The sequence below is a fragment of the Magallana gigas genome, chromosome 9 (assembly GCF_963853765.1).
Source record: "Magallana gigas chromosome 9, xbMagGiga1.1, whole genome shotgun sequence".
NCBI classification, from domain to species: domain Eukaryota; kingdom Metazoa; phylum Mollusca; class Bivalvia; order Ostreida; family Ostreidae; genus Magallana; species Magallana gigas.
Genome location: NC_088861.1, coordinates 31,279,616 through 31,294,596, shown reverse-complemented (window position 1 = coordinate 31,294,596; position 14,981 = coordinate 31,279,616). Strand labels below are relative to the sequence as shown.

The following is a 14,981-nucleotide window of genomic DNA, read 5'->3' as shown; positions in this document are numbered from 1 at the left end:
GACGCCACCGTCTAACAGTACTTTCAGTACTTTGATTGATATTTAATTTTCTGGATCCCCGCCTGATACGTCCGCCTTCTTGTATATTAGAATTACATGTACGTTGACCATATGTACACATTAACTTAATCGGCTATGTTATGGTACGATAACATTTTTTATCAATGTTTTTGCAGGATATGTAACAAATAACAGCCTATTTGTGGGTTTTTGCACTGATTATTTGAGATAATCTGCCGCCATCTTTTATGCATTCCACACACCACTCACAATTTCTTTATTTGGTGTTCTGTGTGTATGGCGACAAATTGGTAAATTTGCACCACTCGCCCCTTGTAGCTTCATCCTGATTACATTTTATCTGGCTAAGTGTAATGTAGTAGTATATTAAATACACACATTTTTGCAGTGCTTATTTACATCTTTAGAGATTTACTTACAAAAAAAATAAACATTTGTATGACTTATATGTAATTTTTGTCAATTGTGGTGCGGTGGGGGGTAGGGGGTAGGAAACTACAGAGAAACTTAACTTGGCTGTGAAACATATGCTTTTATTCTTTCTTGTTGATATATCAATGAATGAATTATAACAAAATATATGTACAACAATTAATTTTGAAATATTCAATCACAATCAAATAAAAGGTTTTACTGTTCTCTGCACAAAAAATCGGCAATGTGAACAAATTGGCACCCTATCATCCCTACCTTTAATTGTAAAGAGTAGGTATCCTTCTATATTGAAAACAATGCCAAAAGTAAGACTCATAATACGTTGTTTACTGAGGAAAAGGAAAAAAAATGTATTCATTAATAATTCCGTATGATGTGATAATATCTCAATGATTTGCTTATAATCATAGTACTAGTGTATCACTGTATGCATACATAAAAACGATAAGTAATGCTTATATTTATTAGTGAAACAGGACAGATTATTCATATTTAGATTATTTAGATACATGTACTAATCTTCATGCGGGGATCTCGAAACTAGGGGGTCAGGGGATCTGGACCCCCTCCTCGGGAAAATTGGAGCTTATTAAATTTACATGGTAATTTTTTTTTAAAATTGGCCTAGGACCCCCTACAGAAAAATTAGCTACGCTTATGAAGTTCTCTACCATAACCGCATTTTTACACAAAAGGGGTGAATAAACCCGGGTTTTAAACTATTACTGGTGGTGAAATACCTTAGGGTTCAAACGCATCAGGTGGAAATGCACCAGGGCAAACAAAATCACTTAGATCCGCAAAGGACACTGCATTATTACTAGTCTACTTAGATATTCTGTGTAAAAGTAAATACAAATAATTATTTAGTTAGGTAGGGAGAAGTGAACATAGCATTTATTTGTATCTAAGAGCATGTACGTATGGTTTTTATTTAGAACAGTTTGATGTCGCTAGGATACATATTTTCAGATCCTTGATTTGATTGGTTAATTTAGATATTGAATCTCGAATTTCGAATCTCGAATCTCGTATTTCGAATCTCGTATTTCGAATCTCGAATCTCGAATGATCCTTCTCGGCTTTCGTAGAAAACCGATGCCTGAAATGATGAATTTTTATAAATTTCAAATTTAACTTTAAGAGATATCAATAAAAAATATTGATAAGTTAAATAATATTCATTTGATTTTTTTTAAAAATCAGACCAAATTTACATGAAGTTAGTGAGTAAAAGAAATATTTATAGAGTACCTACTTTTTTATCAACATTCCAAAAAGTGTCTCCAGTGGACCATTTATTCTTTAATAACCCTGAAAATGAATAATGTGTTATAATTAGCGAACTATTGTGCTGAAGATAACATGAAAATGGAAAATTACTTTATAATTGTGTATACTAATGGCAGTTATTATTTTTATTAATGTTACAAAAGGCATAATGAAATATTTATTCTCAAGATGTGCGGAAATTCAGTTCAACACTTTATTTTGTCTATTCATACATATAATATTCCTAAAAGAAGGCTAAATGAAATCACACATTTCGTTTAACTTAAACAATAACTACAATTTTGTCTATAATGTATATTCAATCCAGATCCTCGTAGTAATGTTTGTAGTGCTAGCAGAGTGTTTGTGCTTTCCATTGTTTACATTTTCTTTGAACACGGAGGAACAGTGAGCTAATTTTGCGATATAAGAGACCAGTAAAAAGCTACAATATACCTCAATACTCTTTAAAATCAAAATTAACAAATCGCAGAACATTTTCTTTGCCTGATCGAGTCGCCAAATTAATGTTTAAACACAATATTACATGAAAAACAAATGTAAACAAGTAAACAAAATCGAAGCCGAGGAATTTAATTTCCCTTCGTTTATGTTTCATCCGACAGTATTTGATAATATAATACAATATGTAGGGGAAGTACATATATATCCTACCTTGTTTAATGAATCCACTACCGATGTCCGTCCACGCTGGTCGTTAATGAGTTGAATTCCCAGATATGTTACTGAAGCTCACATGTTTATTCTGATCACATCTGCAAGCGCCGATGTGACGTAGTCAACATCGACACGTAATCAGACGACTTAGAAATTTCATAATTTTGCGAGATATAAAGGATAATTGAAGTTTTTATTCCAGTTTATTTAATTTTTTGATACAATCAAACCCAAAATAGTAATGATATTCATTTTGGTAGATGTTTGTTAATTTTCGAATTACAATATCTCATAAAATCTCATAAATAAGGGGCGGGGCATGTGCAAATTTTCCTAAAGGCCCTGTCACACCAAGCTGCGTCCCTACGGCGTGTTCACGGCATTGTAAAATTCATGGAATCGCCGAAGGATCGCAAGGAAAATTAAGAAAAAGTGTTCAGTTTTATTTGAATTTTTTTAAGTGGAGTCGTCACGGCGTCCTGACGGCGACCGATGCGTTCTTACGGAGCTTCCACGGCGTGTAACTGCGTTTCCACGGAATCCAAAGAATCATCCCCCATAACAGTAAATGTGCATCTATAATGTGTACATAACTTAATGTCAATAGCTTATTCATTAGAGAATTCCGAGCTCTTATATACTTTTTACAGACAAAGAACAAATGGTATGCATCTTCTAATAAGCCACACGAACAGTTTGGACTGGCTATTAAGTTACAGCGGAATAGGTCAGAATTTAAAATACAGTTGTGTCTCAAACGTGTATGAGTTATGTTTAAAAATCATTTTTCCAAATGAAAGATGTTTCTGAGGCTCTATCGTATCATTGTATAAACATCTTTCAAATATTTTAATGGAGGTTGCCTCCCTTGTATTAAGACTTAGGGCATTCCATCTTCTGTCAGTATTAGGGAATAAATGATTTATTAAATAGTTCTATTCTAAATTTTGGAACAGAATAATCAAGAAAGTTTCTAGTTGTGTAACTTGAAACACTGTCTCTTGTATATGGTACAGTGTTTTGCATGCATATTGTGCATTGTGTACATAGTTATTAATTTAGCTCTATTTCTTCTGTGTTCCAAAGGTTCCCAACCTGTTTCAAAATAAATTGAGTTTCTTGAAGCAAAACTTGTGAGCCCAGTTACTATTCTTGCGGCATTTAATTGAACCTTTTCCAATTTTTCTATGTCCATCTGTGTGCAACCAGCCAATACTTTGGCAGCATATTCCAATTGTGGTCTAATAAGATACATACATTTGTGATAGAATATCCCTTGAAACAGAAAACTTTAGCTTTTTAAGTAACCCCAGTTTTTTGTAAACTTTTTTAACAATGTTATCAACCAACCAAAGTTTGAAGATAACTGTATACTAAGATGTTTGTGTTCAGTAACATATTCCAATTGACAATTTTCAAAAAATGAATTAGGAAAATGAGGTACATTTTTCTAATGAAAAAATACAGCTTTGGTTTTCTGTGGATTGAATTTCAACAACCATTTTTTTGTTTACCAATCATCTAATATTTTGAGGTCATGATTAATATTTTGTTCAATAAGATTAATATTATCTGAACATTGTTGTAAAGAGTTGTCATCAGCATATAATCTACATACAGATATCATATTTTCAGCCACATCATTTACATACCAAAAAAAAAAATAATGACCCAAGTACTGAGCCCTGAGAAACACCTTCTTTAACAGGTCGGGTACACTACCTTATATGGATAGCATTATTTAACACGTGACAGTATTTTCGTCAAACAGATTCTCCAATCCAGTGAATGAGTTGCAATGCATGACGGTCTACAACGTGTTTACGATTCAACAGACGCACGTGGTTTTTGTCTGTTTTATTCACAATATCTAATTGCTTGACGGAATGTTTGTACATCTTGATTTTTACTTTAGAAGGTAAAAAAGGAAAGATTACGTACCATTACCTTTGTTCCATGCTCACATTGAAAAATTATGTTGTTTAAGTTTATCAATTGTTGCTTCAAAAATTATCAGTATCAAACGACTGACAAGCATACGCATAGAAGTACAAACAGGTTTTGATAAGAAAAAAACTGCACAGTTGTGTACTGGTGACTTTATCATTGTGCACTAGAAATAAATACAGGTAACTGTACATTTTTAACATACGTGAATAGCCACGGTAGTAGAAATGCAAAAATATACAAACGCAGAAGCGCAAGCTGTGCAGCATATATTATTTTGTCCGTTACGCATTCTGATGAATGTCCCTGAAGAAAATATCAACGCGCATTCTAATAATGTTGCCTTAAATATGGGATATCACGTGAAAAAACGGTACTCGCTGCTTCTTATTCTATAGGACGTACCTCTCTTTAAAACAGTGACAATGGGGGTATTTAAATAGGTTGATATAAATCCCCATATGCAAAATTTTTTAAATGTGAGCATAAAACTTGAAGTTCAGACATAACTGTCCATATTAATTTCGAAAATTCTGAAACATCATTCAAAATGAGTTTCCAAAGGACAATTCAAAATGGTATATATTTTCAATACGCTTTGTATACATTGAAACTTGTAGTAGCCCACAATGCCTTGCAACTCATTCACCTGATTGGTTTTTCGATAAAAGTAAACAGATGGCTAATTTTGTATGCAAAGTTATGCCGACGTCACAAAATATAGTGGTCTCGACCTGTTTAACATTACCCTCGGAAGAAAAAATATTTCTATACATAACCTTTTGTGTTCTGTCAATCTGTCAAATCAATCCATCATGTTTCCACTAATTCCGTACATATTTGATTTGTAAATTAGACCTTTGTGCCACACTCGATCAAACGCTTTTGAAAGATCGCAAATCACCATACAACAAAATTTGCCTTTATCAATACTGGTATATTTCTAATAGTTGATACATTGTAGAATGACCTGGAAAAAAAACCTGCTTGATGGTATATGGTATATATTTTCAATACGCTTTGTATACACTGAAACTTGTAGTAGCCCACAATGCCTTGCAACTCATTCACCTGATTGGTTTTTCGATAAAAGTAAACAGATGGCTAATTTTGTATGCAAATTTATGCCGACGTCACAAAATATAGTGGTCTCGACCTGTTTAACATTACCCTCGGAAGAAAAAATATTTCTATACATAACCTTTTGTGTTCTGTCAATCTGTCAAATCAATCCATCATGTTTCCACTAATTCCATACATATTTGATTTGTAAATTAGACCTTTGTGCCACACTCGATCAAACGCTTTTGAAAGATCGCAAATCACCATACAACAAATTTTGCCTTTATCAATACTGGTATATTTCTAATAATTGATACATTGTAGAATGACCTGGTAAAAAAAACCGGCTTGATATTTGTAAAAGAGATTCTGCGAATGTAAATGATTGTATACATGTTTGAAAATAATTCTTTCAAAAATGTTGCTTATACAAGACAAAAGAGAAACTGGCCTATAGTTTGAAGTGATAGAAGGGTCATCCTTCTTAAATAATGAAAAACATGTGCTAATTTCCAACATTCTGGAAAGGTTTTGAGTGATAATGATTTGTTAAATAATATGCATAGTGGTTTTGAGATGGTATCTTTACATTATTTTAACATGTTGTGACTGATGCAGTAAGGACCAACTGCCTTATTAACTGGAATGATAGATATGATATCTGTAAGCTCATACTCTTGTATTTTTATTTCTGAAAAAGAGTTTTTATATCTACATCCCCCTATATGTATAGTTAAAGGTCATGGTTGCTGTCATCTAAGAAAGTAATAGATGTAAAGTAATTGTTAAGTAATTCAATCTTATCGGTGTCTGAAAATGCATAACCCTCCTTACCATTGTCTATGGTATACCTTATAGGTGGGATGTCGTGTGTTAGTTTAGTGTGGAAACAATCTTACAATAATTTCCAGTATAATTTTTGATTGTTTAAGCTAGCATCCTTAAGATGAGAATCTATATTGTCATAGTAGTTTGCAATTGCATGTTTTTTCATGTTATCAACCTTGTTCCGTATTCTCCGAAAAATAACCCAATCAGATTCTCTTCTTGTTTTTTTGTGCCTTTTTTCTTAATTTATTACGAACTCTAGTCTACAACATCTTGTCTCATATCATGATCACAGTCCTATTTCGAAATGAAGCTGCAACAAAGACTTCTTTGTTGCTTTGGAACGAGCTTTGCTGTAGTTTATTTTTGTTTTGTAAAGACGCATAATTCAAAGCAATCCGATTGGCTTTCAATGATAATGCCTTACTCCGCCTCCAATTCCTGAAATGAATATTTCTTTATTCATGTTTTATAACTGGCTGAGGTTAAAAAACAGAACAGTACAATAGAAACGTTTTTGATGATCTGTGAGCTTTAACAAATAGAAGTTTGTTGTCGGAAAAAAAGAGATTACGTTTAGACCTTACATAATCAGTTGTTAAAAATGATTAAAAGGTAAGTTTTATTTCTTTGTAATACATAAGAGAAAAAGATAGTCAAGCCTTCTGTTTTTTTAAACAATAATTATCATTAATTAGACGTTTATTATCATTATAGATGTGCTTCAAATGGTGCTGACGAAGAGTAAATTGTACTTTAATACATCCTTATTTTATGAATTTAATACACAAAAGTTGAAAGGCACATGGTCACGATCTTATGTGGTTATTTTTTCAAATCATATTTCACTTTTGATGTTAAAAATGCTTTGCTAAGGTAGGCACTATTTCTAATAATTAACCAAGATGATTTTGACGTTACATTATGGGCGAGATAGAGGATACAAGGTTTGAAACAATTTCTTACAAATTCTAAAGGATGTTTGTTATGTTTATTAACAACTAGCACTATCAAAGAAGGGAAATCAATGAACAACATGACTTTGACCAGTAAATTTCTTAATAGTTAACATAAAACTGCGTGAATCTTCTTTACGTAAATAAGAATAATGAGCTGCATCCTCTAACTAACTTTACAACAGACATTTAGATTTTGGCTGACCTTTAAAGATGCAACATTGGCCCTTTCTGTGATTATGGAATTTAATGTTAGTCGATAGAAAAATATACTCAATTTTATTTTTCTAGCTTCAGGTAAACTTCAATAATAAAACGACAAGATGGAATTGAATGAACATGAACACGAGAGGAAAAACAAATTTAGAAATTGTGTTGAAAAATATGAAATATTTTTTGAAAACTGTTTTGAACGATTAGGAATTGCCATTAGTGGCTATCCCATCCTAATAATGAGTTTATGTATTGTAATCAACGGAGCGCTGATGTCGGGCTTTATTCTTATAAAAAGCGAAAACGATGTTGAAGTTCTGTACACCCCTCAAAATAGCCAATCATTTCAAGACCGTTCGTTTCTAAGACACAACTACCCGGACCCAACTATTAAAGATTTTCTCCCCTATCAACTTTCGGATTTCGGTAAGTATGCTGAAGTCATCATTTTATCAAAAAACAGAACAAACATCAAGTCCAAGGAGTATTTTGAAGAATTTAGAGAAATAGCCAGGTTCATCAAGGAAGCAGTAATCATTTCCGAAAACGGAACTCTAAAAAACTTTAAAGATTTGTGCGCAGTTCAACTTGGAAAGTGCAGTGTCTTCGGCGATGTGGTCCTTTCATTACAATTTGAGAATGACTTTCTTTTAGACAAAATCACTTATCCAAATTACAATCAGTCGCTCCTCTCGTCGATACTAGCTAACTCAAAATCAATGAATGGGATTCTGGTATCAACAACAGGAGTTAAACTTCGTTTCTATCTACAAAATAAGTCTTCGTCGGTGAAATGGGAATTAGATTTTCTCACACAAATTGAAACATTAAAGACCAATTATACAGAAATTTCATATTCAACTTCAGACTCTCTAGGCAAAGAACTTGAAAAGAATACAAATGGAGACATTCAGTTTTTTTCCCTGACATTTACTTTAATGCTGACTTACGCTTCGTTTGCTTGTGCATCATCGTTTATAAAATGCAACAACATTGGAAATAGACTTATGCTTGGATTTGCTGGAATACTTGCACCTGTTCTTGCTATTGGATCAGCCATTGGATTTGTTAGTATAATCGGGGTGGAATTTACAAGCATTGTTGGTGTAATGCCATTCCTGGTCGTCGGTAATTATACTACTATGCTTATTTTATTTTACGTAAAAATCGAAAGAAAAATATGATTAATTTCCCGTTTTATGATTATATGAGGACTTAATATTCAATTTATACCTTTTCCGTTCTTTGCTACTTGAAATAGGAATGAAGCGATTTATAGTCAGGACAGCGCCTTATATTAAACGTAAACTATGCGTAGTTGATTAAATTAAATACTCGCGTAACATACATGTGTTGGCCTGATTATTACATGTATATATTTAGCTTGATAAGTTATGTGTCGGAGATCATAAGAATGGATAGAGGTCATTATTCTATTATAGCACTAGTTAAATTATACAACAAATCAATATTTGAAAAAATGTCACACATAATTTAGTTGTTTTTTTTATCTATAATAACTTTGCAAGGTTCTGCTTGCTTGCTAACAACTATGGAATTTAGTTTCTTGTGTATTGAAACATACTTAAAATCTTAATTAATCAATGCATATTCATCTTGAGAAATATTTTCATCATCGGATTTTTATTCATTGAAATATTACTTCTATGCTTTTGTGTACGTGTTCCTATACACAGATCACACCTATATGTAACCCGTCATCGCTTTTCTTACCTAAAATAACATCGCGAGTATACTCAAAATATGACTATCAGTTTTTGTTATTCCGTTAAAGTACACATGTACATGTAACACATTTCTTACGATATTAACAAAACCGCATATTGGCAATAAGTCAATAGTTTTGAATGGCGATATTTATCATGTTGTTGGAAAAGTGTCCGCTCTTCACTGTATTCATGAGATTTAGCTGACGTTTTACAAATGCTGGGTAGCCAGTTTATAATTCACTTACCTTTTTTACTCACATACTTTTTGTAAACAAGACATGGAAAAATACCCGGTATTCAACAAATGAATATTAAAAGTGATAAATATAATATGAATTTATCTAAAAACAAAAAACAAAACAAAACAAGGCGAACAAAAAAAACAACAACAACAACACACGACAGCAAGGGAAAGAGACTGATCGCCAGTATATGAGTTATAATCATGAAGACGGAAGAAAATTATTATTGCATAATTTCAAATAGAAACACTCTGTTAATATGGATTTACGAAAACAGAAAACTGAAACGTTTTCTTCTAGCTATCTAGGAGGAGCTAAGTAGCATGCAGAGCATGGCGTGATCCGTACTGTTATACATAAACTAATTGACAGGCGGAGCACGTGGAGTTCTGATATAAAATCCTACTGAAGTGACCGATTATAGAAACCTATAGCGAAATAATAAAGTTTAGTCATAAAACTTTGATTTGAATATTATACTAAACACACAAGTTCTCTCTCTCTCTCTCTCTCTCTCTCTCTCTCTCTCTCTCTCTCTCTCTCTCACATGAGAATCATTTAAAGTAATGTGCAGTCCAGTATGTACAATTTGTTTAAAACATTTCTTAAAATAATCAAAATATTATTACCACGAATTATGTGAACATGTAAAGGGTACTAGCAGTGCCGTTTAATTTTTGATATAGTGAAGATCTATGTGTTTAAATATCATCCTGAAAATTTTACAGCGATTGCATAAGTAGTTTTTGAGATATTTGGGGAAAACCCGATTTCACACATGAACGAGTTTTGAATCAAGCCGATTTGGCGCGAGATGAACTGTTACGTCACGGCGTCAACGCCGCTATATGAGAAACAGTAATATCGTATGAAAACTGTTTGTTTTTTCTTGCATTGTTTTTTTCGATATCTGAAATTTTTTTGTTGTTTTATTTCCTTATCAACCCTGGATGACTAAATATACTGTTGGTTGAGTTTAAACCCGTATTGTATCGACCAAAAATGCCGGAAAATTGTCTGCTACATGAATTTAGTCAAATGTGTAACACAATTGGCATATAAATGCACAGCATATGTTGCAAAATGACAAAGCACTATTGTTATAAGAAATATATTTTGTTAATATTGTCATTCTTTCGATTGACATTTCCGTGACATTATTAACTGATTAATAATATTGATAATATTTCGCAAAAGGTAACGGGGGACTATTCCTCATATATGCCATAAAATTACTAATGATGTTGCCCGATTATTCATTAATATCAATCAACCAATAAAAATCAAAATAGTATGCATTCTTTGACAAACAAACACAGGATTGTAATTAAACGGGTCAAGGCGAAAGTCCAAGATGGCTGCATGATTAACTGATTAAGTCTGTCTCGTAATCTTTTAAAAATACGATAAAAGAATTTCATTTTACATCTATTCACATCCTTTGTCAAAATGTTAAAGTTTATTCAGATTTCATAATGACTCGTTGTCAGTATAACAATTTAAGCTGTATGGAGTTTAGGGTCAAGATCTAGTAAATGAAAGGTGCCTACAGGTTTATGAAATTCAGGATATAAATTCTTGTAATGATGCTTAATAACAATAATTTTGTTTCATAGGATGTACCGGGGCTTAGATTTTTGGTACACGCAATGCAAAATCATGTTTTAAACAACCATTTTCTATGAAATATGAAGGATAAAAGTAAAAAATATCGGAGTTTTGTTCATTTTTGACTAATGAAATATATCTAGAATGCCCAAAGTCTCTTCAAGAACGGCTTTACATAAGCTCTTGAGCTACTCTTTAAAATGATGTCAAATTGAATATAGGTACCGGGATTACTTTTCCCGTGATTAAATATAGAATGTCAAAATATTGTTTTTTTTAAGACAATATTTAAGTGAAATGAATATTTATTTGTATTCGACAGGTATTGGTATCGACGACATGTTTATACTCATGTCTGGAATTGCGGAGGCCCCATCTTTAACGACCGCTTCAATAGAAGACAGGATAAAATTTATGATGAAAAAAAGCGGAGTGGCCATAACAATTACATCATTAACTGACTTGCTTGCATTCACTGTAGGAGCAACGTCTGTCTTTGTCAGCATTAGATTATTTTGCATATATACAGGTATCTAGTTATATAGTGCTTAATCGAGAAATTCGACTATGTTTTTAGAAATGTCTTACATGTATCTTACCTGTCAATAAAAAGGGAAACAATGCGTATTTATAAATTCAAGTCAGCTTTAATTTTCAGTTCATTTCAACAAGGATTGTTTCATTATTTTGTAAAACTATTTTATTTTTATTAATAGGTGTTGCAGTTTTCTTTTGTTATCTAAACCAGTTGTTCGTTTTCTGCCCTGCAATATGTTTGAATGAGAAGAGGACTGAACAGAAAAGACATTTTCTATGCTGCGTAAAAGTTAAAGATGATAAATACAATTCGAGAATACACCAGTGTCTTTTCTCTGGTTTTATTCCAAACAAAAGAGATGATGTTGAAAGTGATCTGGAGAAATATCCTAAATGGTTTATCATCTACGGCTTCCTGGAACCTTTTTTAGGAAAAGTGTTTATTTTATTAATGTCGATGGCTTATACAGGTTTTTCCATTTTTGGTGCAATTCATCAAGAACAAGGCCTTATGTTATACAACTTGGTGTCTGAGGACTCGTATTTCCACAAACACAGTCACTGGGATGAACATTTTTTCAAATCAGAGCCAATCATTGCATTATGTATTAAAGGAGATCTTAATTACTCGTCTCCAGTCACGCAAAATATCATAACGTCTGTTTTAGAAAAGGCTAAACAAAACCAATATATTGACCCAACATTCGAAATAAATTGGCTGGAATCATACAAAAATACAACAAATTACAACGCAAGTTCCGAGGAAAAATTTGTAAAAGGTTTAAATCTCCTTTTTAAAAAATGGCCTATGTTTTCAAACGATATAATTTTTAATAAGGATTTTTCTCGCATTGTGTCAGCAAAATTTTATTTAAAAACCGAAAATATCAAGTCGACTAATGCACAGGGATCACTGATGTTGCATTTACGCTCATTAAGCAGCAATGCGGGTCTTTCTTGTTTTTTTTATGCACCAGCTTTCATATTTTATGAGCAGTACGTTCAAATATGGCCAAGTACACTTCAGACTGTTGGAGTTGCACTAGGAGTGATGTTTGTTGTGACAATAGTATTCATGCCGTATCCATTCATGGTATTTGTCGTAACCACGACACTGGTTAGCATCCTTTTAGGCATATTCGGGTTTATGTATTACTGGGGTCTTACTTTAAGTTCGATCACTATGATTCACTTAGTTATGTCTATTGGGTTTTCTGTTGATTTCAGTGTCCACATTTGTCACGCTTTTCTAGCAGTCAAAACTGAAAAACGTGACGATGCTCTCAAAAAATCATTCGATTTGGTCGGGGGTCCAATTCTAAACGCTGCAATTTCCTCTCTCTTGGGCATATCAATGCTTGGGTTTTCAAAGAGTTATATATTCCAGTCTTTTGGGAAGGTAATGTTTTTGGTAATTGTGTTTGGGTTATTCCATGCGGCATTCGTTTTGCCTTTAATACTCTGGGCACTTTTCCCTTGCTATTCAACAAAACAATCAAAACCTGAACACCATTCAGTTTCATCTCAACAGTATTTGCAACCTGATCGAACATTAGAGCATTACAAATCGATTGAAAGCATCAGCAGCAGATTAGGTTTACGCCATGTTTCATGTTACCCTAATGAAAAATTATCATCTGAAAAAAATGTCAATGTGCCTATCACTTATACAGTAGGAGATCTTGAAGTATACTGCTACAAAGAATGTCGTGTTTTCTTTGCCCAGAACAACAGAGCTTGCAGTTGGGACTTTTGTGATTGTGCTTAGATATTTGAAATTGCAATTGTATTTTATTTCATTTCAACATGGGGTTTTAAATATTCTAAACATGATTATTGTCGCCTCAAACCGTATGAAGCATACTGTTTTTATTCACTATCCATATTGCAGTTGTATAAAAAATTGTGTATTGTATCAATGTAAATGTAATTTAAGCGAACGAGTATTTTCTAATACGAATTTACCTTTCAATGCTTATATTCAAGGGGTCATTTAAGAAATAAAAATTATACAATTTAGTTATGATTTTTAAGCTCGATGAATTTGTTTTCATTCGATGAAAATTACACGATTTTATTTTTATACCTGGCAAGTAATAGAAGATAAGAATAGTTTGATTAAAATGCATAAGATATTTTTTTTTCCCTATTAAAGTACTACCTGCTTTACTATAACACTATGCAAAATATGATATAGATACTATATATAGATATAGATATAAAGCTTTTCTTATCATAATCACGATAAAAAAAAAAAAACACAAACTCTATAATGAGCAGAATGTTAAAAGATTTGCTTCCTATTAGTTTTGAATATGATTCTTCTCGATAAACAGATTAAAAGATGGCTTTTCAGTACGTTTTCGACAAGCAATATTGCGTAGTGAAAAAAAGAGGTCCCACTTTATGACCGCCATTGGTCAAAATCTGTTTTAAATTATATATTGTTTAGAAAATTTTAAAAAATAAATGTCAATAAGTAATATATATATATATATATATATATATATATATATATATATATATATATATATATATATATATATATATATATATAGAAAGAGAGAAAAGAGAGAGAGAGTGAGAGGGGCGACAATTTTAATATCGCATCCTTTATTAGTCCGAGGTCGCTGTATATTAGCCCGAGAGCTTGACAACTCCCCGGGCTCATATAAGCGACCAAGGGTTAACAAAGGATATATAAAAAGTGTCAGGTAATGGTTTTTAACAAATCACTTCGTGTCCATATATTTTGTGTCTAATAAACTTCCCTAAATTTTTTGCGCCAGCTGTTTGTATACCACGTTGACCCTGGCGTAACTATTTGATGTCATACTCGGAGATTGTGGTTGCACGACACACAGCGATCTCTATGTCATATTAACCGATGCGCTTTGATGTAAAAAGAATGCTTTAGTTGTGCTTCTATTAATAAAAATTCTCGTTGTTTTACATGTAAGTAATATGTAACGAACGATTATTTTCTAATACGAATTTACCTTTCAATGCTTATATTCAAAGGACATGGAATAAGCACGTTAAAATCCCCTTACAGCATCACAACCGCCAGTTCCAGCATAGATTTTATTATGAACTTTTCTACGACTACATATGATACCAATGCAATACAGTCAGAAAGTGATATACATGTACGTGTAATCTCTCTCTCTCTCTCTCTCTCTCTCTCTCTCTCTCTCTCTCTCTGTTTAAAATGTAAAATGCATTCTGCAGTATATGTTATTTTGTAAAATTAAAACCCAACATTTGCAATGTATTTTTGAATATTTTAATCAAAAGAAATCAACATATAAGCGAGAAACTCGCTTTCTTCAAAATGTACCGGAGTAGTCAAGCGCGCAGTCATGATTCATGGACATGTGTACACGAACAAGCATGAATATATTTTGTGGATTCAGTGTTTAATTGACTGTTTTTCAGGAGGTTAAGACAGC

The 14,981-nt window shown here is 32.5% G+C and overlaps 1 protein-coding gene across 4 annotated transcripts; it reads left to right on the top strand.

Moving 5' to 3' along the window:
- Positions 1-6,737: 6,737 nt before the first annotated feature.
- LOC105342206 (patched domain-containing protein 3-like) lies at positions 6,738-13,599 on the top strand. 4 transcript variants are annotated; one of them, XM_034475697.2, is made up of 5 exons: positions 6,752-6,858; positions 6,961-6,987; positions 7,491-8,540; positions 11,315-11,521; positions 11,709-13,597. In XM_034475697.2, the coding sequence occupies exons 3-5, from the start codon at positions 7,523-7,525 to the stop codon at positions 13,295-13,297; spliced, it is 2,814 nt and encodes a 937-aa protein (XP_034331588.2). In that variant the 5' UTR covers positions 6,752-6,858; positions 6,961-6,987; positions 7,491-7,522; the 3' UTR covers positions 13,298-13,597. The 4 variants fall into 4 exon arrangements, with proteins under 4 accessions (XP_019928504.3, XP_034331587.2, XP_034331589.2 ...); XM_020072945.3 differs by lacking the exon at positions 6,961-6,987 and having other exon boundaries at positions 6,738-6,858; positions 7,491-7,838; positions 11,709-13,599; XM_034475696.2 differs by lacking the exon at positions 6,961-6,987 and having other exon boundaries at positions 6,738-6,858.
- The last annotated feature ends 1,382 nt before the right edge of the window (positions 13,600-14,981 follow it).